We start from the raw sequence: 24,996 nt of genomic DNA, 5'->3' as shown, positions 1-24,996 counted from the left end.
TGGTACAGATAAAATACTGATTTATTTTAAAGAAAATACAGATCTGTCATAAAATAATCTGGCAACTTGTGTATGGGTTAACCAATGACACAAAACGGCTTCTTTGGTCATAGAAAAGGGCCTTACAAAGTTTGAACCAAATCAAAAAATATCAATAAATCCATTTCCGGTTTTGGTGGGTAATTGTTCACATGATAAAGTCATCACAAAAAATGGGATCCAAGGGGTCTCCAGTGCAAAATTTTACACCTGTAAAATTCATGTTAAGAAAAAGTTTCTATTTTATATGTTTACACTCACTGCTTTAATCAAATCGTTCTCAATCTCAAATGATAGTCTCAGATGTCCGCTCCAAGCTCCAGGTCAAATCGAGTTGATATTTGAATGGATCACTTTTTTTATCTGAGTTTTATAATTTTGAATATTTTAGCAAAGATACTCTTTAGGTTTGACCGATTTTGGTCCTTATCCCTTCATTTTATGAGCCTTTTAGATGCCTTTTGAATATCGAAATTTGCCTTAGTTACAGACATTTTAAGATTTTAAAATTTCAAACTTGGTGTCCCCACTTCCCATTGAGCTAGAGTACTCATATTTGACCCAGATGCTAGTCAAAGATGTTCAAACAACTCCTGAAAGTTTCATTTAGATTGGTGAGGTCGATGAGAGATGGGTATGCTCTGCTCGTGGACTCGCTCATAAAACGAAAACTCTTGGCAATAATACAAGATGTCACCTAAATGAATGTATATGACTTGTTTTAAATAACTCAGATTATTGTAAATGCCGTCATCCGGGGTGAATCGGGACTACAGCCTGAATAGGGGCAGCAGTGTTTAGAGCATTGAATGGTTTTAAATTTGGAAATGGATGTATCATCTTGTTGGTCTGAGTCTGTTCTAACCGGAACCAAACAGAAAAATCAAAATATTGTGCTCCTAAATGGTAAAAACTGCTGTCTCCATTCGTCCTATGTGTCCCGTTTCGCCCCAGTTAACGCTATGCATTAAATAAATCAAATTAGTAAAACATAATTTGATATTTACTTAGAACTAGTTTATCGTGTGCATGACACCGCAACATTTGGTAAGATGTTGCGCGACCAACCTTCTGTGTTATTTTGATACAATGTCACATTTCCTAACAACATAACACATGTTGCACAGTTGTTACTCAAAGTGTATGAGACTTTTAAATTATTCTGGTTTACTAAACTATCACAAATTTAAAAAATTTCAAAATAAGTTAAATGTTGCTAAAAGTTCCAGTGTGTGCACCGATCTGTAACCGATTCGTATGGCGACGCCACTCGAGTCAGCTCGCGAGACCTTTCGTGCTGGGCATCGAGTCAAGTTGCGACGATAGCGGGGCGGCTATCGTCAGCCGGGATGGAACCGTACTCGGCGAAGATGTCCACTCACAACAGAACAATCACCTCAAATTCGGTGGTATAATTCCACCAGTGGCACAAGAATTTCACCGTGATCACATAGAGAATGTTGTGCAACGTACGCTGGAACAGGCCAACATGAGTTGTGGCGATTTGGACGCAATTGCCGTTACGAACCGACCGGGGCTTCCGTTGAGCCTGCTTGTTGGCGTTCGGTATGCTAAACATTTAGGTACATTATTTGTCTATGCTTAGTTTTTCGTGTAATTAAAAAAAATATATTTATAGGCAGAAAATTCAACAAACCAATCATCCCAATTCACCACATGGAAGCGCACGCCTTGATGGCGCGAATGACCAACAAAGTGCCATTTCCGTTCGTTTGCATCCTTATCAGCGGCGGTCACTCCTTGCTAACGTTAGTAAAAAATACCAAACAATTCTATCTACTTGGCAAAACGCTGGACGACGCTCCGGGAGAAGCGTTCGACAAGATCGCGCGAAGGTTGAAGCTCCGCAATCTTCCCGAGTACGCCTGGATATCGGGTGGAAGAGCTATCGAACTGGCCGCTGCATCCAGCACAAACATGGCGAAATATGACTTCCCGCTGCCCTTGTCCCATTACCGCGATTGCCAGTTCAGCTTTGCCGGACTCAAAAACACCGCGACACGCCACATTCTCCAGCAAGAGAACCAACTATCGTTGGCCCCCGATTCCATCCTCCCGGATTACAACGACCTGTGTGCGGCATTTCTTAACGCTTCCGCGAGGCATATCGCTCAAAGAACTTTGCGAGCGATTCGCTTTTGCGAGAAACAATCGCTGATCCAGCCAGGCGACCCCAAAACGCTAGTCATTTCCGGCGGAGTGGCGTGCAACGATTTCATCTACCAGACCGTCTCGAAGATGGCGGAATCCGTTGGATACGTGACCGTACGGCCGCTGAAGAAACACTGCACCGATAACGGCGTGATGATTGCGTGGAATGGAGTGGAAAAGTTTGCTGTTGGACAAGATATTGTGTTCGATTACGATTCGGTTGATATTGTTGGCAAAACTCCACTTGGGGTTAGCTTAATCGAGATGGTAAAAGATGCCAATATACCCAGTAAAATGTAATTCTGGTGAATGAAGCCTTGTACAAATCAATAAAGTAGAGAGAATCATTCTGAAATGCTATTTTAAGTATTTGCCTAAAGCGGTATACGCACTTCGGAAGGAACCGGTCAAGAAAAAAATCAAATGGGTAGCAGCGGCAGTGAAAGCAAGCCAGAGAGGGTGAAAACCCAAAGTTGATTCTCATGGCAAATTTAACGCAAACGTACTTTCAGAATCTAAGATCTAAAAATAAGGAGGTATTTTCTTCTAAATTTCCGAGTTACAGGTAAGAAACTGAAAAAAAGAATTGTGTAACCCAGATGTTGCGTGTCCATTTGACCCAGCTTATCCCCCTCACTGATTTCATAACATTGTGCGCATGCAACATCACACCAGCTTGCAACCGCAAAGATGTCGCACAACACATTTCGCTGCGGAACAACCCTGAAACATGAAACTGTCATAAGTCGCGTTTTCCATCAACGCAGGCAGAGGGTTCGCGATTTCGTCATTGTTGTTTTTCTTTTTTCACTTCAGTTCGTCGTCGAATCGGTGGAAATAAATCGTGAAAATCGGTGAAAACCCGTTAGTTCCGGCGGAATATCTCACAACCGATTGATGCTGTGATAGGTGCCGCGTGTGGGGACACTCGAGTTGGGTGAAAAATCTTTCCGGAAAAGGGTGTTATTTTCGTCGCTAGTCTAGAATTTTTAGTTGCGTAGAAAAGAAAAAAAAAACAAACAAGAAGACGGTCATCCAGCAGAGCGAGCGAGAGCCATTCTGTGTGCTGCTGGCGGGGGGCGCATTCTGTGGAACTAGCCCAAGTCTGTGTCCAGGAGGCGGAACAAAGACGGCGATTCGCGAGGCTGACAGATCGGAAGTGCAACCAGTGTTGTGATCTTGAAAAAAAAAATAAAACATTAACATCTCCCGAGTGTGTGGCAATTAGCATCCATTTTGCGTTGTTTGTGAGTTCCTGGTTCCGAAGTTTGGACAAGCATATAAGACAACAGGAACCACACCCCCTGCGGAACGCTGGCCGCCAGACGATAGGTGAACACACTCCGAGATAATCCGCGGTCGTTTTTATGGGAAACATTGTCCTGCGGAGTCGTGCCCTAGCGAATATGAGCGATATCGAGTTTGAGGAGGATGTGGACATTCAGGAGGACGATTTGTTCGAAGATCCGCAGGAGGACGCGGACGAGGCACTGAGCGAGAACCATCTGGTGTCGATTCTTCGCCAGCTGATTAGCAGGTACCTTTTAAAAACATGAATCTTTTTTCCTCCACTTCCAACCCGACAGCGAAGACGACGACGAGGACGGCGATGATAAGCAGCAGCAGCAGCAGCAGCAAGCTCTTATCACCTCCGGCTCTGTTTGTGTGGAAGGGTGATGGAGGTGGGTGCGCTGGCCTTCACCTTTTTTCGCGTGCGATTCTGGCCCAATTGTGAGCGAGCTCGCGATTGCACTCATTTTGTTTTATTTACTTTCTTTTCTATTTTATTTATTTTTGTTCTAATGCAATCACACTTTCTTCTCACCCCTCTACTCTATACTTTAAGCAGCGGCGAAATACAGATACTAAACAATGAGCACTTTTACTCGATGTCCCTGCCAGTTATCAAGAGACGACCCAATCTGGACCAGCTGAAGGTAATACGAATCAAACGGCTGGGTGGTTGGTTCCGAGACGTTACGGGGGACATACTGCCGTTCTACGCATAAATGTCAGTTTTGGTCGATTTTGACTTTTTAGCATTTTTAAGTTTAGTCATAGTTCTACGCATAATTGTCCCACTAAGTATTTTGCTTCACGAAATCATTATTTTTACGAAGCATAGTGTCTTGTTGACCTGGTGTATAACAAGAGGATCATAAATAAGAGTAATAAATTACAAACTGAGGCACTAAGGAACATATTGGCCGATGCACGAAGTGATTTGTTTGCTTTTTTTGGTACACTCCGCAAACTTCAAACCATACAAAATTGCTGCCGGATCTTTTCCGGGAGAGATCCGGCAGCAATTTGTATTGATTAAATCACGTCAAACAGTGCAGCCAAGCTGTCAAATTTCTAACCTAAAAACCGAGTCGGCGTAAAACCTAATAGGGTGAATAGGAACCTACGGGACAATTATGCGTAGAAACACAGAAATCGATCGAAAAATTTCAATCGTGTTTTTCTCAGTTGCACCTTTTTGAACATGGGACAATTATGCGTGGAACGGCAGCATACGTGTGGAAACTAGAGCTAGGACTACGGATATCCGGATAATTTACATTTTGGTATATATAAAATCAGATATCATCTTTTTAATCAAATCAAATCAAAAGAGATGTAGGAAAATCGTATCTGAACTGAAAATTATTTGGATAACAATATTTGAGAAAATGATTTAAGATTAAAAATGTAACGAATCGGATAGTTTTTCGGATAATAGTATTCGACCATAAATCATGTGATATAAAATCAAAGGTCTTTTGGATACCTGTCACATTATTTTGTTTCATCTTAATGTCACCCCACAGTCGTTAGACAAAGCTGGCATGTATGAGTTATTTTTTTAATAGAACTATCAATGCTGCAAATTATCCGGATATCCGAAGTCCAAGCTCTAGTGGAAACGTGATGAATGGAGCACCGGATTCTAGTGGTAGAATTAAGAGTTCTCCCATAAGGAATACATTGTAGAAAAATGCAAAAACTGCTCGAATGGAAGTGCTCCATTGGGTTGCAATAGTTGTGAAACGAAATATTTGAATCCTTGAATGAGGATTTTCATTTCCCAATACTCAAATCACTCAACTTTTAATAGTATCTAAGAATATGTCACATATTGTAATTTCCCGAAATGACTAGACTTGCCTTGGCTTGGCAAAGACTTTTTTGGAGCTATTCTGGACCTGATTTTAGGGTCGTCGGAATCATAACATGCTGGACGCGATTTGCAAAGAGAATTGATTTTGCTAAGATGACATTGGAAGCAAGATGAAAAATACTTTCGAATAAAGTATAATAGTTCTGGGTTTTATAGCCGGATGGCAAACCGGGATAGCAACAAAAGGCGATAACTCAATAGGCGAGATCTCCACCAAAAAACCTTTCTTTTTCAACATTATTATTTTTTAAACCGCAAGGATTGGACATAGGACAATGGTCAATATGGAGACTTTTATGTAAAATTGTCTGGACAATCGATTCCCACTATCGGTTTTTGAAAAATTTGACGTTTAGACCACTTAAAAAATGGTTTTAGTAAATGATTTTTGTATTTTTTTTAGGAGAGACTTCTTAGTGCATCTCCAGCGTGGGTAGCAAACATCGCAGCAAATCAAATTTGCACCCGACGTCAACCCCACCGCGGTACCTGTCGCGGTAGCAAATTTGCTCTCAGTTCTTCGGAATTTCACTTTGCTACCCGCTATTCTGCTGGTTTGCTACTGCGGCAAATGGAATGATGCATGGAAAACTGAATCATGCACGGGAAAAAAATTTAAATTGTTTTTTTATGTAAAAAAAAAATTAAAAGAATGACAAAATTTAAAAAAAAAATTATAGGAAATTTAAAAAAAAATAAAAGAATCAAAAAATTCAAAAAATATAAAAAAATTAACAAACAATTAAAAACATTTAAAAAAATTAAATTAAAAAGATTATAAAAAACGATTTAATATCACCAGAGATGAAATAGAGCCTTTCTAACAAAATGATGAAACTCCGACAAATATATTAGTGCAATTATTTTTTCAGAAACAAAATGATACCACCCAGTGACCTAAAGCTTCGAATAACAAAAAAAAATTAAGCTTTTTAAACGCATTTTTGACTTTTTGTATTATTAAACTTTTGACTTTCTAATTTTTTTAAGTTTTCGAATTTTTGACTCTTTAAATTTTTAAATTTCCGGATTTTTGAATCATACACAAGAGCAGACATACAAAAATCTCCGAAACACGCATTCAAAATTTTGCCCCCGGCTTGCCGGTACTTGTCGGGTATCAGAAAATGAGTACCCGACAGGTACCGACACATATTTTTCTTCTACAGATGAACTTGAGATCAAATTTGATACCTGCTTTGGGAGACTCGGGGGCAAACTCGAGAGCAAATTTGGTGGCAACTTTCGACATTTTCGAAAAATGAAATTCCTCGAAATTTTCAGTAGGATTAAAAAGTTTAATAAACTTTTAGCATTTCTAGGCATGAATCAACACATAATTATTGATTTTGAAGGTAAACGAGAGAAAAAATAGATAAAAACCCATATTTGCCCCCCGAGGATCTGGGTGCTGAAAAGACAGAATGCGTAACGTGATTTTCAAATGCTCCCACTTTGTTTACATCTACAAAGTAGGAGGCTGTTCAAGCACAAGCATGACTTTTTTCTTACTGGTAAATGAGATGTTCTATAATCAGTTGTTTGTATTTCATTTTGGTTAGTTTTTGATATTTTTTTGCTGGAAAATTTTGTGTGTTTTCAAGTTTGGATCGGTTATAGGAGGTTTTACTTTTTTACTCTTCCTGGTCCAGCGAAAAAACATCGCTAGTTCTAGCGAAGCTTATCCAACAAACAAAGAAGATTTTCACTAAACCAGCAGGTTTTCAAACGGAATCAAATTAAGATTAAGACAGCTTCTGGATTGATATAACCGCATCGACGGCATAAACAACATCAGTTCATAAATACAAATAAAATGACGATCTCGTCTTCAACTTTTTAAAGATTTCTTGACTTCAACTCCAGGTCCTAAAAAGCCACAAATTTTCATTCTTGGAAAAAAACAAACATTTTTTTAATGATCGATAACAATACTCTCTATTTTTGGCGAACAGTAAATTAGTTCCACTTTGACAGTTCAAATTTGAGGCCGCTTTGCAAACCACTACTCAGTACCCAGGGTTGGACGATTGCATAGCATTAATACACAAATTTACAATTTTATTTATAAACAGGGAATTAACTAATATCAAATTCTATCGAATAGGGCATCTGCAGCGCTGGAGTGCAAATCAAATTTGCACCCAGCTTATGAATACCTAGATCAAATTAGCCACCTTGAAAGATTTATGCCTAGAAATGCTAAAAGTTTATTAAACTTTTTAATCCTATTAATAATTTCAAAAAAAATCATTTTTCGAAAATGTCGAAAGTTAAACAATTTGCTACCCGATTTGATTCCCCCAAATTTGCTCTCGAGTTTGCCCCCGAGTCTCCCACCGCGCGTAGCAAAGCAGGTATCAAATTTGATCTCAAGTTCATCTGTAGAAGAAAAATATGTGTCGGTACCTGTCGGGTACTCATTTTCTGAAACCCGACAAGTAACGGCAAGCCGGGAGCAATGTTTTGAATGCGTGTTTCGGAGATTTTTGTATGTCTGCTCTTGTGTAGGTATGATTCAAAAATTCAAATATTCAAAAAATCAAAAATTCACAAATACAAAAAATTCAAAATTCAAAAAAAAAATTAAAAATTCCAAAATTCTTAACTACAAAAAATCTAAAATTCGCAAATACAAAAATTCAAAAACAAAAAATGCGTTAAAAAAGCTTTTTTTTATTTCTTTTATTTTTTTTTAAATTTTGTTTTTTTAAATTGTTTCAATTTTTATTTTTTTCAATTTTTTTAAATTTTTTCCATTTTTTAATTTTTTTTTTCATTTTTTCCATTTTATTTTTGTTTATTTTTAATTAAAAAAAATATTTTTTATTTTTTTTAATTTTTTTACATATTTTACATTTATTTTTCCGTGCATGATTCAATTTTCCGTGCATTATTTCATTTGCCATGGTAGCAAACCAGCAGAATAACGGGTAGCAAAATGAAATTCCGAAGAACTGAGAGCAAATTTGCTACCGCGACCGGTACCGCGGTGGGGATGACGTCGGGTGCAGATTTGATTTGCTGCGATGTTTGCTACCCGCGCTGGAGATGCACTTAGAGCGCGTTCAGGAAGCCTAAATCCATCATACCTTGACTAAACTAAAGCGTTTACTGACATCAACTTTGAAATTGTCGAGTTGTGAATATAGTGTTTTATTTTGCTATGACTTATAACAGAATCAAATTAGTACAAATACACTAAAACCCCGATGGTTTGACACCAATTGTTGTCAAACGAACGGGGTCCCTTTTTAGTGTGACACCCTCGTTACACGGAGCTCACACACACTATCATATGTTTGGTGAGTCCCGTGTAAAAAGTGACAGTTCGTCACTTTCAAGATCAACCCGTCGGCGTGCCTTCCGAGCAGCGATGCTATGGGAAGTTCTTTCTGGTTAACAACTAAGAAGGCTTTGTAGGCGAAACGTCAGAATTTGTTGAATTTTATCAAAACTAATAGTAAATTCTTAGTAAGATTCATTTAACATAATATCTATGGTCCGGTTTTGACAAAACTAAGTGTTTACATCGAATGTTCTGCATAACTCATTTTAATTGCTTATTTTTATGTTCCCACCCACAGAAAAGTGCCATCTACCAGAGCATCAAGCAAGCTTCCGGCTATGGGGCGGACTCGGGCAGCCCCACGACGCAGTTCAACGTGCTGGGGATGCTCGCCCAGCGCCAGAGCGGCTTCGGCCCCAAGGGCGGCGCGTTCGTGCAGAGCGACAAGTGCAAGATCAGCAATCTGTTCGTGCCGAACCGGACCGAGCGGTCGATCGTGAACTGCAACTCGAAGGTGTTTTGCGGGCGGTTCTCGCGGGACGGGTCCCAGTTTATCAGTGCCAGCCAGGACAGCCGGATTCGGGTGTTTGACGCGAGTAACAGTCAGTACCCGATGATCCGGCAGATCGAGGCCAAGAACGTGTCGTGGTCCATCTTGGACATTGACTTTAGCCCGGACGGGGAGCACTTTGTGTACTCGACGTGGGCGGATGCTCGTAAGTTGGGTGACGGTTTGGAGAAGTATTACGGTTGTGACCTTTTTTAACCCGTTGCAGTGTTCGTGTCCCGCATGTACAACATGGCCTCCGACGACATTCACTGTCTGTTTCTGCGACCGGAGCGGCAAAAGTTTGGCGTGTTTACCGTGGCGTACTCCAACTGTGGCAAACAGATCCTGGCCGGCGCCAACGACGGTTGCCTGTACGCGTACGATCTGGTTGGCAACAGGCGAGTGCTGATGGTCCCCGTGGCGGAACACGACGTGAACGCCGTCGGGTTCCTGGACGAGACGTCCAACATATTCTTCAGTGGCACAGACAATGGGATCATTAAGGTAACAGGTTCAACGGGGTAGAATTTCGGTTGATCTTAGGAAATCGTTTCTCGTCAGGTATGGGACAGACGTTGCCTTAACGAGGACAGCCCCGAACCTGCTGGGGTGCTGGTGGGTCACTACGATGGCATCACGTACATCGACTCCCGGAACGATGGCCGATACATCATTTCGAACTCCAAAGACCAAAGCATCAAGCTGTGGGATTTGCGCGTGTTTTCCCCGGCCGATGCCGAAAACAAGGTCAAGGATCACCTCAGCTACGGAAACTGGGACTACCGGTGGGACGAGGTTCCAAAACGATGTAATTTCAACGCGTTTTATTGCGTTCTTTCACCTAGAACTTGACGCCATTTCTCTCTCTCCATTTCAGTCTACAATCCGACAAAGTCTTTAGAGGGTGACACCAGCGTCATGACCTACCGGGGTCACCGGGTTCAGAAGAGTCTGATCAGAGCCAAATTCTCGCCAGCGGCCACCACCGGCCAGCGATACATCTACACCGGGTGCGGCACGGGACGATTAATAAGTACGTCGAAAAGCATTGAGTTGACTAAGATTTGCTAATCCCCTCTTCGTTAACCTTCCAGTTTACGACACCCTCACCGGCAAAATTGTACAGGCAATCGAAAGTCACCGCGACACGGTGCGAGACGTGGCATGGCATCCGCACCGGCCGGAAGTGTTGACCTGTTCGGTAAGTTCGCTCTCCTGTTCCCCCAACACCGAAATGGTCTCGCTCAACAGTGTTTTTCTTTTCAGTGGGACTTTAACGTGAACCTGCAGACGTTCCAGTGCGCGGAGAACGCGAAAAAGAAGACCTGTCCGTACGCGTCGCGGACGCGCCGCATCGAGGACACCGACGACGACAGCGAGGACGAGAGCCCCCCGCTGAGGCGGTCGCGCCGCATCGCCGAGCTGCGGCGGGCCCAGTCCAATTACGATTAGGCCGCGGTGGCTTTTTTTTTTTTAAACCTTTGTCTAAGTCCCTTTTTCCCCCTTCGGTTCTAGAGCTTTCCCCTTCTTTTAGGCAAACAAAACCGATATTTTAGTTTGTTTTCTAAATTGTCAATGTATTTTTTTTTTCTTTTCTTTTCGATTTATGCATGACGGGGAAGTGGAGTGTGTAATATAATAAATCTAAAAACTAATAATTGTGAAAACGGAAGTGGACTCTTCGAGTGAGAGAACCGTTGTCGGTTCGGTTGGAATCCTTTGAATAAAAATGAAGGAAGAACTTTGTGTTAAAAAGAATTGAACTATAAAGGTGAACGGCTCTTGGTGGAGCCAGATATAGTTTAGTTCTATGATTGCTAATGTTTTGATATAAATTATTACCTCCTAAATTTTATTAGCTAACCAGACCGGATAACAGCAGCAACACGTTACAATGGATAAGATTACAATAAAGACATCAATGAGATTGTTCAAAGCTCTGTAGATTTCAGTTTTTGATTTGAACCGAAAAGAAATTTCAAAACCATAATATTTGACACCACCTGTTTTCAATTTTATCAAATGAGCAATTCTCTGAGATTTCGGTCATTCGATTTTTTTTGTATTTTTTAATCCGGCTGAAACTTTTTTGGTGCCTTCGGTATGTCCAAAGAAGCCATTTTGCATCTTTAGTTTGCCATTTAATTTTCCATACAAATTTGGCAGCTGTCCATACAAAAATGATATGTGAAAATTCAAAAATCTGTATCTTTTGAAGGAATTTTTTGATCGATTTGGTGTCTTCGGCAAAGTTGTAGGTATAATTATGGACTACACTGAAAAAAATTGATACACGGTAAAATTTTTTTTGGTGATTTTTAATTTCACTTTTTGTCACTAAAACTTGATTTGCAAAAAAAAAACACTATTTTAATTTTTTTTTATTTTTTGATATGTTTTAGAGGACATAAAATGCCAACTTTTCTGAAATTTCCAGAATGGGCAAAAAATCTTGGACCGAGTTATGATTTTTTGAAACAATACTGATTTTTCAAAAAATCTAAATATTGGTCGCAAAAACTTTTCAACTTCATTTTTCGATGTAAAATCGAATTTGCAATCAAAAAGTACTTTAGTGAACTTTTGATAAAGTGCACCGTTTTCAAGTTATAACCATTTTTAGGTAACTTATTGGAAAATAGTCGCAGTTTTTCAGTTTTTAAAATTAGTGCCCATGTTTGCCCACCCTTGAAAAAAATATTTTTGAAAAGCTGAGAAAATTCTCTATATTTTGCCTTATTGAACTTTGTTGATACGACCCATAGTTGCTGAGATATTGCCATGTAAAGGTTAAAAAACAGGAAAATTGATGTTTTCTTAGTCTCACCCAAACAACCCGCCATTTTTTAATTTCGATATCTCTCCGATTTACAATGTTAAAATATGAAACATTCGTGAAATTTTCCGATCTTTTCGAAAAAAATATTTTCAAAAATTTAAAATCAAGACTAACATTTTAAACGGGCCAAACTTTCAATTCTACGCCCGTTTCAAATGTTAGTCTTGATTTTAAATTTTTTTTAAATTTTTTTTTCGAAAAGATCGGAAAATTCCACGAATGTTTCATATATTAGCATTGAAAATCGGACCATTAGTTGCTGAGATATCGACATTAGAAAATGGTGGGTTGTTTGGATGAGACTTAGAAAACATCAATTATCCTGTTTTTTAACCTTTACATGGCAATATCTCAGCAACTATGGATCGTATCAACAAAGTTCAATAAGGCAAAATATAGGGAATTTTCTCAGCTTCTCAAAAATATTTTTTTCAAAGGTGGGCAAATACGGGCACTAATTTAAAAAAATGAAAAACTGCGACTATTTTCCAATAAGTTACCTAAAAATGGTTATAACTTGAAAACGGTGCACTTTATCAAAAATTCACTGAAGTACTTTTCGATGGCAAATTCGATTTTACTCGCAATTTAGCAATTTTCAGTGTAAGAACGGGCCTTGACCGATCTTATGCACTAGGTCCCCGACGAACACGCACTGCCCTTACACCTACATCTCACCCTTGTTCTGAGTCAGTACGAGCAACACGCTAGAACACGCTTTGAGTGTTCGTGCCAGGCATGCACACCTTCTTTTCCGGTTACGCATTTTAACTCGGCCGGGGGTGGTACATTACGTAGGGTTTGATGTAAGTATAAGCGCCTAACCATTTAAAGTGTGCCTATCAACTTTGATTAAAGCAAAAACTGTTTTATTTTTAGTTTGAATTCAAAAATCAGTTGTTATTTTACTGTGTATTGTTTTCTTCTTAAGTATTTCCTAGTGTTGAGTCGTGTTTATTTGTTGCTATTTCTTTTGTCGCGGTGTTTTGTTACAATTTTTGGTCCTAAGTATGTTATAAAAGTTTACCAAAAGTACAATAGTAATATTTGTGATCATTTAAAAAATTGAGTAAGGGCTCGAACCTCATTTGTTTGAAGAAAAGGCTGAAGATTGAAAACAATGGACAGAGAAAGAAATATACTATTTGAAGAATCAATTGTAAAAGAAAGATAGTAATTTATGAAGTAAATGAATAAATTAACAATAGTTAATAAATAGAGGTAACACACAAGCTTAGATTGTATTGAGGGCAATTTACAGGGAAGATGAGAAATTATTCAAATAGATAAATAAAGAAAAGGCACATGATAAACAAAATTGACATCGCTGCCAAATTAAGGGAAAGCAGAAAGTTTGTTACAGCAGCATCAATTGGTAAAATAGAGTGGAAAAGCGTTGAGAAATAAGAGAATCAAATGAGTAAAATCGAAATCAAATAGAGGATAGTAAACAGAAGCCGCGTTAGTAAATCAGAGAAACAAAATAAACAGAAGATAGGTGGTAGCTGAGAAAAAAAAGAAGAGAAGCCCCGTTGTGCGATGCTTCAGGTACATCCACAGCAGTTGACTCAACATACTGCGAATCGAAACAATACCGTCTACAATCACAAATTACTTCCCTTTCCCACATTGTCGCGCCCCTTTCTTTTAGCCATCTCGACTCTGACCCGCGGTGGTCAAAGGTTAACGATCCGTTTCCACAGGCCACCAGCTAGGTCATCATGAAAACCAAGCCAACGTGGAGGTAAGAAAATAAGAATGCAAGTGTCCAAGGAACCAGAGCTATACTGTCTTGATCAAGAATGATCTAACAGGACTACGGACGTAGTCAGTGACGCTCCTTCCAGAATGTTCCTCGCCTGAGCGTCAACTGAAGAGGTATCATCAGCATCATTCGCCCTTGGCCTGTCCCAAAAATGTTCAAATTCAAATAAAAAAAAAAAACAAAAAAAAATAAATTGAAGCCTCCAAAAATATTAAAATTCAAAAATATCTATTTTCAATATATAATTAAAAATAAAGGAAAAAAAAAAAACGATCAAAAGAATAAAATTTTTTTCTCAAATTCTTATATTCTACTTTTTTAATTCTAAAATTATTAAATTCTTAAATTCATAAATTCTTAGATTCTCAAATTCTTAAATTTTCAAATTCTTAATCTCTTAAATTCTTAAATTCTTCAAATCTTATATTTTGGAAAAAGAAACAATGAAGGACGACAGAGTTCTTATTCTCTGAACCATCATTTACGATTTTTCTATGTGACGCTTTGGTAAGATCATCGAGTATGAACTACATTTTAATTATAAAATCTCATAATTAAGGATATTCTTTTTAGGTATAAATTTTACTCAGTTTCTAGATCTAAATTTCTAAATGTTGACATTTTTATTTTGGATTTTTTTTTGCCGAAATGTTTGTTTTGGCTTTTCCCTCTAGTTTACTTCATCCTAGAAAAAAAAATCAGTTTTTCAAGATTCTGCGTTCTGAGATTACAAAATTGCATTTATATATTACGAAACTCTTTCCTATGTTTGTCGCAAAATTATTTTTCTTAAAAAGTCGCCGATTGAGTTCTGCAATGGAGCGGATCTGGCGCAGATTTTTTTTTCGACTTCTCCGTAACAACCCTGAATAAAGGAATTTGAGAGTTCAAGAATTAATATATATAATTTTTTATATAATTTTTTTGTAGCGAGTTGTGGCGCTATAACCACGGCAAATAGTGTCCAGGGCATTTGTGGAAATACAATGTCCCATCCCCGAGGGTCCCGGAGCACCAAAACTTCTTAGCATGGTGCTCCCAACGATTTATTGCTTAAACAAACAGGAACGTGAGCGGGGGATCCCCACGTTTCTTCCTCCCCTGTAGATTCAGAATTGTGTTGTTGTTTGAACATTCGTGCTCAAACTCAACCCACTTCAACGAAGTTTTGTTTTTGTCTCCAACACCATTATTTTTTTTTAAATAAAAACACAATCAAAAATGGCAACGGTCTAATTTATTTTAAAATTTGGCAAATGCCAACAATTTTAAAATTAAAAACGTTTCTTAATCCACCATTAGGTTTTACGCCGACTCGATTTTTAGGTTAGAAATTTGACAGCTTGGCTGCACTGTTTACGTTTTTGCACGTGTGTCTCAGTAAAAATGTGTGTGCGTGTGCGCTCGTGACGTCACGCTGTAAAACCTAATTAGGTGGTTGGTGCCTTCCTCTTATTTACAATTTAATTTAACTCCGAAGTCTTTATCCAGATTTACATTGTTTCCAAATCTAGTTCCAGCACCGAAAAAGACTTGATGAAAATAAGTTTATGAGTAGAAAAAAATCTTATACAGACTTTTCCAGAAAACATGCAGACTATCATTTGAAGCAATGTGGCAACCGGGCGATTCACATCTGGTGCGACTCTCGCACGTAAACAAAAAGACCCGGCCTTTTGAGGTTATGCAAAAATCACCCTTTTTTGTGTCTACGAAAAAAAAATTTCATGGCATAACTTTAAAAGTAATTCACTAAACAGAATAAAATTTCTACACACATCCCCACAGACATTTGTTCAGAATTTGAGTCGATAGGTATACGTGAAGGTATATCTAGGAGGTGTATTTAAGAAGTTCATTTTTCGAGTGATTTTATAGCCTTGCCTCAGTGAGGAAGGCAAAAAGTCCCATTACTTTATTTAAATTTTCAACGGAAAACTTTTAACTTTTGTTTTTTTTTGAAAGCTATTAATTTTAAATTTTCTATGGAAAATGGAGTGCTATTAGTTATAAATGCAATTTGAAATTAGCAACCATTTTAATTATTCTTTGTATTTTTAGATAAAGGGCAGCATTTAAAATGACATCACATCATCAAAATGTAAAAAAAAGTTTGAAAGTTTTGCAGAATCCATTGTTAAAAATATAAAATAAAAAAAATCATTGAAGTTTTTCAATATCTTGAATTTCCAATATTCAAAAAGGGGAATGCATGAAACCATAAAAAAAAACGTTCCAAACAATATGTTAGTAAAAAAAAAAAAAAAAAAAGTTGGTCGTCTGGAGATGTCAGAGAAAAGTCAGGGAATTTTATTTTGGGATTTGAATCGACACCATGACTTGATATTTTGTATTTTTGGAAGTGTCTTTTTTTTGCGAAAATCCTCTACGTTTTCTTACGTTTCGCAGGTCACGAGGCCTTACAGACAGTTTTGTTGAGTTTTGTCACAGAACACATTTAATAAGAAAGTTACTACAACTTCGCTGATACTTAAAATGGTCCAAAATTCATACTCACCATAAAGATTGACACGATTTTATGGAGACATTTAACATAATTTTAAATGAACGAAAAAAACATACCCAGCAAGGAAATTTCGGACATTCAATCAATTCCCAAAAACGGACCATCGCGTTTACAGTTATCAGAAAATAACCATTTTCTGCATTTCCATATTTATATGTAAAACTTTGTTTTTATTATTTTATTTTCTAGTGTTTTTTTTCCTCTTCCTTACGCCGTATCATCGTAAATATAATTATGATGTTTATATGTATAGATCACAATCAAATTAGCTCCTTCTTTCGCTCCTTCGCCATCACACTCTTGCCTCAATTTCAATAAAACACATCTCTTTTCTCTTCTCCAAAGTGAGTTCTACTCTCGATCGCTTGCTCGCTCGTGGCCCCTCTCTCTTCAGTCAATCAGTCAGTCAGTCAGTACGCATTCCGGCATTGGTTCGTCGTCATTTCTATCACATTCCCACGCGTACATCTGTTCAACGGTCCGTGCAAAACACACCATTTTCACACTCTCTACGGCACATCGCAGTCTGTTCCAAGCATTCGCTTATTTTGATTCGATTAATAATAATGTTTTTTTTTGTATTACGTCTAATGTCATTACGTCTAGAATTTATTGTGTTTTCGCTCTTGATCAAATTTAATGTTTTTTTTTCCTGCATTTAATGATTTTTTTTATTTGTTTAAACGATTTGATGGTTGATTTGCTTTTATCTGTTTGTAATTTTACGCGCTACTGTACCGTTGTCAACTTTAACTACTTGTCGCTTGAATGCGTTTTTTTCTGTTCACTATTTCAATATTTTTTTATAAGCTTAGTGTATTTTTCTTGAAGTTCTGACTTGCCTGGTTGCCTGCGCGCTCACAACAGATAGCTAAAATGCAAAATTCCAGCTAATTCGACCACTTTACCAACGTGTTTTTGGGATGCGCTTTTGCTGTGTTTGTTTTAATTCACCTTCATTTTCTAATTGAACACATGGTTGTTTATGTATTACTGTTGTTTTTATTATTATTTCTGTAGCCGTTTTAAATTTAGTAAATTTTTGAATCCTAACGCGTGTCTGAAGAGATTTGATTTGATTTTTTTTAGAGAAACTGTTCGCAAGGTTCAAAAGTTTTGTGAATTTCTTGTTTTCTAAAATAGTTGAGTTTTGAAAACTGACCAATTCTCTTGAGATTTCGGTCATTCGATTTTTTTTTTTGTATTTTTTAATCCGGCTGAAACTTTTTTGGTGCCTTCGGTATGCCCAAAGAAGCCATTTTGCATCATTAGTTCGTTCATATAATTTTCCATACAAATTTGGCAGTTGTCCATACAAAAATGATATGAGAAAATTCAAAAATCTGTTTCTTTTCAAGAATTTTTTAATCGATTTGGTGTCTTGGGCAAAGTTGTAGGTGATGTAAAAATGATACACAGTAAAAAAATGTGGTGATTTTTAATTTCACTTTTTGTCACTTAAAAATTGATTTGCAAAAAAAAAACACTATTTTTAATTTTTATTATTTTTTGATATGTTTTAGAGGAAATCAAATGCCAACTTTTCAGAAATTTCCAGAATGCGCAAAAAATCTTTGACCGAGTTATGATTTTTTGAATCAATACAGAATTTTTCAAAAAATCGAAATATTGGTCGCAAAAAAATTTCAACTTCAAAATATTTTCAAAAATTTAAAATCAAGACTAACATTTCAAACGGGCCAAAAATTCAATATTACGCCCTTTTTAAAATGTTAGTCTTTATTTAAAATTTTTGAAAGTATTGTTTTCGAAAAGATCGGAAAATTTCGCGAATGTTTCATATTTTAACTATGTAAATCGGACCATTAGTCGCTGAGATATTGACGTTAGAAAATGGTGGGTTGTTTGGGCGAGACTTAGAAAACATCAATTTTCCTGTTTTTAATCCTTTGCATGGCAATATCTCAGCAATTAATGGTCGTATCAACAAAGTTCAAAAAAGCAAAATATAGAGAATTTTCTCAGCTTTTCAAAAATATTTTTTTAAAAGGGTGGGCAAACATGGGCACTAATCTTAAAAATGAAAAACTGCGATTATTTTCAAAAAGTTACCTTAAAATGGCCTTAACTTAAACACGGTGCACTTTATCAAAAATTCACTAAAGTACTTTTTGATTGCAAATTCCATTTTACGTCGAAAACTCAAGTTGAAAATTTTTTGCGACCAATATTTGTTTTTTTTTTTTAAAATCAGTATTGATTCAAAAATTCATAACTCGGTCAAAGATTTTTGCCCATTCTGGAAATTTCTGAAAAGTTGGCATTTGCTGTCCTCTAAAACATATCAAAAAATAAAGAAAAGATATCCATACCTACAACTTTGCCGAAGACACCAAATCGATCAAAAAATTCCTTCAAAAGATACAGATTTTTGAATTTTCACGTATCATTTTTGTATGGACAGCTGCCAAATTTGTATGGAAAATTATATGAACGAACTAATGATGCAAAATGGCTTCTTTGGGCATACCGAAGGCACCAAAAAAGTTTCAGCCGGATTGAAAAATACAAAAAATAAAATTAAAGAAAAAGACCGATTCCGTAGAGAACTGCTCAACTATGTTTTTTATTATCTACGTGACGCGCACTGGTTGATATTGTTCTGCGAGTTCCGTTTTCACGGATGTGGATGTGTGTTTAGTGTGTTCTACAAGCAGTTTTCGTGTGGTGCTTTTGTACACGTATGAGTGTGTGAGTGAAGATTGATTCAGCGGGCGCGCTTTGGAAATGTAATTGTTCTTTGTTCGGCAAAACGTACATACAGACACAGACACACAGTGACGAATGGTTTCAAATAGGTTATTTTTTTTATCGTTCAGTTGGTTTGCTTTTTAAATATCGTGTTATTATTTTGCTGCTATCCTGAATAATGAAGGATACTCCCAAGTTCTGTTTATGTTAGCGCTGTGGGTTTCTTACACAAAATGTTTCGCGTTTTCTCGTTCATTTATTAAGATTATAAGTATAAATATCAGTCATCTCTACTCCTACAGAGAACCTTTCTGGCTAAGCCGATCGCCTGATCTCAGAGAATCTCACAACATCGACAATACCTGGGTCGTGGTCCGTTGGTGGTCGGTGGCGGTGTCACTGGGGCAAAGTACGCGTGTACCTTAATGTTGGGGAGGTGATTCTACAACAACAACAACAACAAAATTATCATCACACTATTCACAAGCCAAACCCAAAAATCTCACCCTCAGTCGACGGATGGCGTTCCGTGAGATTAGTTGGCAGTCGTACAGCTCTATCCGCTGCAGGTTGTGACAGGATATCAGATGTTCGAGGGTCGCGTCGGTGATCAGCGGACAGTTGTCCAGCTCCAGGACGGATAAGCTTTCGGCGGCACAGCCGCCGGCGGCTAGCTGCCGGATGCCCTCGTCGGTGATCAGCTCGCAGTGTGACAGCGTCTGGGTGAAAAAAACAGGAATTTAAATGGTTATACTTAAAAAAACTTTATCATATCTAAGTTTTACTTAGCACAGTACAACCCACGAAGGATCAAAATCTTAAATATTGTCAAAAATCAATTTTGACTAGCGGAAGAAATTTATATTTAAGATTAGAAAATAAAACTTAAGCTCACTTTTATGATTCTATATATTTGAAAAAAATAATTAAAACTTAAACACTTCAGTTCACGGTTCCGACATTTGAATGAAAAAACGTTTTAAAATGCATTAAACACTTGTCCTCTTGTTTTGTAATCATTAATTTCCAAAATATCTTTATATCGACGAAAATTTTATTTTTATTGCGGTGCTGTACATCGGAATTTCAGAAAAAAAAAAAACAAAACATTTTCAAACGAGTCCAAATATGCAAAATATCATTATCAATGCAGGAAAATGTATTTTAGATTTTGTTCAGTTGGTTAGACTTTTATTTTCATCGATATTTTGAAGCTTATTGAAAACATTTTTTTGCTTTTCAATATATTTTTTTTTTTATTTTCAATGCATCCAGTGCAGTGCAATGCAATCCAGGCAGTGTTGTAAAAGAGTGATAGAAAAAAACTATCATTTGATGAATCCTGCACCACAATATACGGTATAGCGACCGTCACTATCGAGAAATTAAAAAGAGAGATGTGAGCCGGTAACATGGAGTGAAACTTTCGCAAGTGTTATGAAAAACTTCACAGCAGCTTGACAGAAAGTTTAACTCCATGTTGCACTTTTAATTTCTCGATAGCTGGTGAGATCTCTTGTGTGTGCGGGAATGATAGAGGACAATAGAATGTCGCACGCGATTGTGTGAACACGAGAAAGAGGCCGGCAATGAAGCACCCGATTCGAGTGGTAGAAATGGCAGTTCTCTAAGCTTCATTCCTGTTGCTGAGAATCTCGTGACGAAAAGAAGGGCAGTAAATTTGAGAGATGATATTTCGGACTTTGCTGAGAACTGAACTAGTCGAGAACAGAACACTGATGAAGTCTGCAAGTAGTAGACGAAATACGTATCTGTCAAGATATTAAAAATATATAGCGGAATTAAAAGGAACAACTCGTCTCTTTGTATTCACAGTAATGCATTCTGCTAAAACGCTCAACCAAACTGTTGCGACGAAGTCCACCGTCAAATATTACCGCAACGACTCACTGTCCACCTGATGTCAACGGAATCGAGAAACGCGACGCTCTAGCTGCCAACTGATTGCAGGACAGTAGTTGTGGCCATGAAGTGCTTAGCAAATCGTTTAACATGCTAAACTAATTTATTTAATCTATTTGCTTCCTAAAACGTGTTCCAAAACATATACTTATGTAAGATGCGCATATTTATATTTTCTCAATTTATTGTAAATTAATATTGGTCATCTAGGTTGTTCGCCACAAACCCTGAAATCATTGACCCACATTCCTTGCCATCAACAACGGCGCACTAAAAATTGTAAGAACTACCGACTAAGAATTAACTATGAATATTGCTAATAAATCTATTTCCTACAGCTTGAAGCTGGCCATATTGAAATTGCCTGCTGTCGAGATTTAGTGATTCCAAAGAACCTCATTCTTATCCCAACAAACTTCAAGAATTTTTAATTTGAGGTTAGGGAATGTTGGATGATCATCACTATACGGGTAATGAAGTTCCCGGCCATAAACTCCGCCCTTCTTGCTACGTCACGACTCTCGGAGGGCAAGTGCATATAAACATCGTCGACCTCCTGACGACCGAAGTTCGCTCCGAAATCCAACGAGATGAATACGCCGCCACTTCTCCGCACCGTGTCGTGTCCAGTAGGCGAGCTCTCCTCAAGGAGAAATTAAGAACGATCGAGGCAGAACAATCACGACAGGAGCAAGAAATTGAACGGAGGCTTGAAGCCAAGCAGCGCGAATTCGACGAGGCTATGCACCGGATAAAAGAGAGAAGGAGGCAAATTGAAGAAGAAACCGCTGTTCGACTTCTCCAGTTGCAGATTTGCAAATCCACCTCCATCGCCGAATCGAAGCAACGTCAATCGTCGTGTAATTCTCCGACCCCGCAAAAGTTTGTTCCACAACCACACCATCTTCCCCCAATAGTTGCGCTAGGAACAGATGAACTTCCGTCATCCCCTCAACTTCCCCCAGGAACTGGGCGTCGAGGACGAGATGACGAATTCATTCGAATGGATTCCCAGCAACAGAAATCCCGGAATGAGTTGCCTCTGGTCAAGCGCATCCTCCAAGATCCGTCCTGCATCAACAGTAGCCACACGTCTTTGACCTTTCCTGGCCGCTCAGATGTTAATTTTCGACCGCCCAGCGTACCGCACGTTCTCGAGACTCTGCGTACGTCATTCTACAGCTCCAGATATTTGTATTCAGCCGTGCATCAACGACACCTTTCCGAAACGCTGCGCAAATGGCCGGCAGGAGCTGAATTCTGCAATTGGACTAGTCGTGCTAAAAAACAAATCCATCACTCGATGACAACAAACGCCCGATCGCTCAAGCAGACTCCACTGAATGCAGCTAGCTCGCCGACCCAACACCGTGACACAAAGCTCCTCACACTATATCCCATTGCCTTCGATGATACTGGGCAGCAGTGGTTTGTTATTGTGTTTCGCTATTGTGACGATCGCAATCAGTCTGTAAGAAGTATGCACCAAACCCACACATATTTCGGTTTACATTTGTATTGGTTTAACACTTGGGGTTTGATAACACGGACTGATCATGCAAACGCGACTAGCTTGAGGCAGGTGATCGATCTTCTCTCGGAGGGTAAACAACATCCCTGCGTAGCCATACGAAATCAGGTCATCGTTATCTTCGGTGGAATGGGCCGTAACCGGAGGAGTCCAGTCGGCAGCAGTAAAGGGACCTGGCGAAATGGACGTCGTGGGAACTGCTTCACGGACATCGCAGCTGAAAATGCCATCGAACGCGCATCCCAAAGCTCGAGATTAGACCATTCTGTATTGCAGCTCAACAATGCCTTTGAACCTTCCGCAAGATCGCAACCCATGCATTCGAATGAATGTGTAGCATTGTCCCCTGATGAACAACGATCTGGTGGTGTTGGACATCCGACGGTAGATCAAGGTGTGACGGTGACTTTCCGGAGAGCAGCAACCTTGGCTGTTTTGGACGTCTTGGGAGATAGTAAACCTGCGATTGCAACTTTGCCAACACTCGGTTCACGGGTGGGGGTATGTTGCGACGAAGTCCACCGTCAAATATTACCGCAACGACTCACTGTCCACCTGATGTCAACGGAATCGAGAAACGCGACGCTCTAGCTGCCAACTGATTGCAGGACAGTAGTTGTGGCCATGAAGTGCTTAGCAAATCGTTTAACATGCTAAACTAATTTATTTAATCTATTTGCTTCCTAAAACGTGTTCCAAAACATATACTTATGTAAGATGCGCATATTTATATTTTCTCAATTTATTGTAAATTAATATTGGTCATCTAGGTTGTTCGCCACAAACCCTGAAATCATTGACCCACATTCCTTGCCATCAACAACGGCGCACTAAAAATTGTAAGAACTACCGACTAAGAATTAACTATGAATATTGCTAATAAATCTATTTCCTACAGCTTGAAGCTGGCCATATTGAAATTGCCTGCTGTCGAGATTTAGTGATTCCAAAGAACCTCATTCTTATCCCAACACAAACCACAAGAACTGAAAGTTTGAATTTACAACACTGCTCTTTTCATTAAAATATATTTGGACATTTTTAAGTCTGGCGGTACACTTGAAAATGACCAAAATAAGTGTTTTCAGCTCTTTAAAAAAGTTATCTTTGATACTGAAATTCTGAAAATTATTTTATTGAAAAGGGTAGAAAAATTCACAAATTTTCATTTCCTAACATTGAAAATCGGACCATAATTCGTGCTTGCCATTTCATCAGGGCACATAACTTTTTTAACCAAGAGTGTGTCCCTTTCACACCTTATGTAAACTGAGCAATTCTCTACGAAATCGGTCTTTTTTCTTCAATTTTAATTTTTGTATTTTTTAATCCGGCTGAAACTTTTTTGGTGCCTTCGGTATGCCCAAAGAAGCCATTTTGCATCATTAGTTTGTCAATATAATTTTCCATACAGCTGTCCATAAAAATGATGTATGAAAATTCAAAATCTGTATTTTGAAGGAATTTTGATCGATTTGGTGTCTTCGGCAAAGTTGTAGGTATGGATACGGACTACACTGAAAAATAATACACGAAAAAATTTGGTGATTTTTTATTTAACTTTTATCACTAAAACTTGATTTACAAAAAACACTATTTTTAATTTTTTATTTTTGATATGTTTTAGAAGACATAAAATGCCAACTTTCAGAAATTTCCAGGTTGTGCAAAAATCACTGACCGAGTTATGAATTTTTAATCAATACTGATTTTTCAAAAATCGAAATTTTGTCGTAAAATTTTCAACTTCATTTTTCGATGTAAAATCAAATTTGCAATCAAAAGTACTTTACTAAAATTTTGATAAAGTGCACCGTTTTCAAGTTATAGCCATATTTAAGTGACTTTTTGAAAATAGTCGCAGTTTTTCATTTTTAAATTAGTGCACATGTTTGCCCAGTTTTGAAAAAATATTTTGAAAAGCTGAGAAAATTCTCTATATTTTGCTTATTCGGACTATGTTGATACGACCTTTAGTTGCTGAGATATTGCAATGCAAAGGTTTAAAAACAGGAAAATTGATGTTTTCTAAGTTTCACCCAAACAACCCACCATTTTCTATCGTCAATATCTCAGCAACTAATGGTCCGATTTTCAATGTTAATATATGAAACAATTGTGAAATTTTCCGATCTTTTCGAAAAAATATTTTTGGAATTTTCAAATCAAGACAAACATTTTAAAAGGGCGTAATATTGAATGTTTGGCCTTTGTGAAATGTTAGTCTTGATTTGAAAATTCAAAAATATTTTTTCGAAGAGATCGGAAAATTTCACAAATGTTTCATATATTAACATTGAAAATCGGACCATTAGTTGCTGAGATATTGACGATAGAAAATGGTGGGTTGTTTGGGTGAAACTTAGAAAACATCAATTTTCCTGTTTTTAAACCTTTGCATTGCAATATCTCAGCAACTAAAGGTCGTATCAACAAAGTCCAAATAAGCAAAATATAGAGAATTTTCTCAGCTTTTCAAAAATATT

General features: G+C 37.8%; 4 protein-coding genes across 8 annotated transcripts in view; 3 read left to right on the top strand and 1 right to left on the bottom strand.

Moving 5' to 3' along the window:
* The first annotated feature begins 1,149 nt into the window (after positions 1–1,149).
* LOC6044601 (probable tRNA N6-adenosine threonylcarbamoyltransferase, mitochondrial) lies at positions 1,150–2,571 on the top strand. Its single transcript, XM_001862054.2, has 2 exons — positions 1,150–1,622; positions 1,679–2,571. The coding sequence occupies exons 1-2, from the start codon at positions 1,250–1,252 to the stop codon at positions 2,509–2,511; spliced, it is 1,206 nt and encodes a 401-aa protein (XP_001862089.2). The 5' UTR covers positions 1,150–1,249; the 3' UTR covers positions 2,512–2,571.
* Positions 2,572–2,981: 410 nt separating this feature from the next.
* On the top strand, positions 2,982–11,155 carry LOC6044599 (DDB1- and CUL4-associated factor 11). Of its 2 annotated transcripts, none has more exons than XM_038253944.1 (8): positions 2,982–3,748; positions 4,058–4,148; positions 8,962–9,379; positions 9,440–9,717; positions 9,775–10,021; positions 10,091–10,246; positions 10,308–10,414; positions 10,480–11,155. In XM_038253944.1, exons 1-8 carry the CDS (start codon positions 3,579–3,581, stop codon positions 10,663–10,665), a joined length of 1,653 nt encoding a protein of 550 aa, XP_038109872.1. In that variant the 5' UTR covers positions 2,982–3,578; the 3' UTR covers positions 10,666–11,155. The 2 variants fall into 2 exon arrangements, with proteins under 2 accessions (XP_038109872.1, XP_038109873.1); XM_038253945.1 differs by having other exon boundaries at positions 3,579–3,748; positions 4,061–4,148; positions 10,480–10,665.
* An 8,137-nt stretch (positions 11,156–19,292) lies between these two features.
* The window catches only part of LOC6044598 (F-box/LRR-repeat protein 20), a 39,787-nt gene continuing 34,083 nt past the window's right edge, over positions 19,293–24,996 (bottom strand). Inside the window, exons 10-11 of the mRNA XM_001862052.2 lie at positions 19,563–19,775; positions 19,293–19,498 (exon numbers count right to left, since the gene is read on the bottom strand). Of these exons, the coding sequence (XP_001862087.1) occupies positions 19,391–19,498; positions 19,563–19,775 (321 nt within the window). The 3' untranslated portion in view covers positions 19,293–19,390. The remainder of the gene's footprint in view (positions 19,499–19,562; positions 19,776–24,996) is intronic.
* LOC119767143 lies at positions 20,906–23,482 on the top strand. 4 transcript variants are annotated; one of them, XR_005277351.1, is made up of 5 exons: positions 20,906–21,131; positions 21,190–21,258; positions 21,318–23,222; positions 23,281–23,349; positions 23,409–23,482. XR_005277351.1 is itself a non-coding variant. In XM_038254912.1 (3 exons), exon 3 carries the CDS (start codon positions 21,425–21,427, stop codon positions 23,099–23,101), a length of 1,677 nt encoding a protein of 558 aa, XP_038110840.1. In that variant the 5' UTR covers positions 20,906–21,131; positions 21,190–21,258; positions 21,318–21,424; the 3' UTR covers positions 23,102–23,430. The 4 variants fall into 4 exon arrangements, 1 of the variants encoding a protein (XP_038110840.1); XR_005277352.1 differs by having other exon boundaries at positions 20,906–21,258; XR_005277353.1 differs by having other exon boundaries at positions 20,906–23,222.

This window comes from Culex quinquefasciatus, chromosome 2, assembly GCF_015732765.1.
Source record: "Culex quinquefasciatus strain JHB chromosome 2, VPISU_Cqui_1.0_pri_paternal, whole genome shotgun sequence".
Taxonomy (NCBI): domain Eukaryota; kingdom Metazoa; phylum Arthropoda; class Insecta; order Diptera; family Culicidae; genus Culex; species Culex quinquefasciatus.
This window is presented reverse-complemented; position numbering and strand designations above follow the sequence as displayed.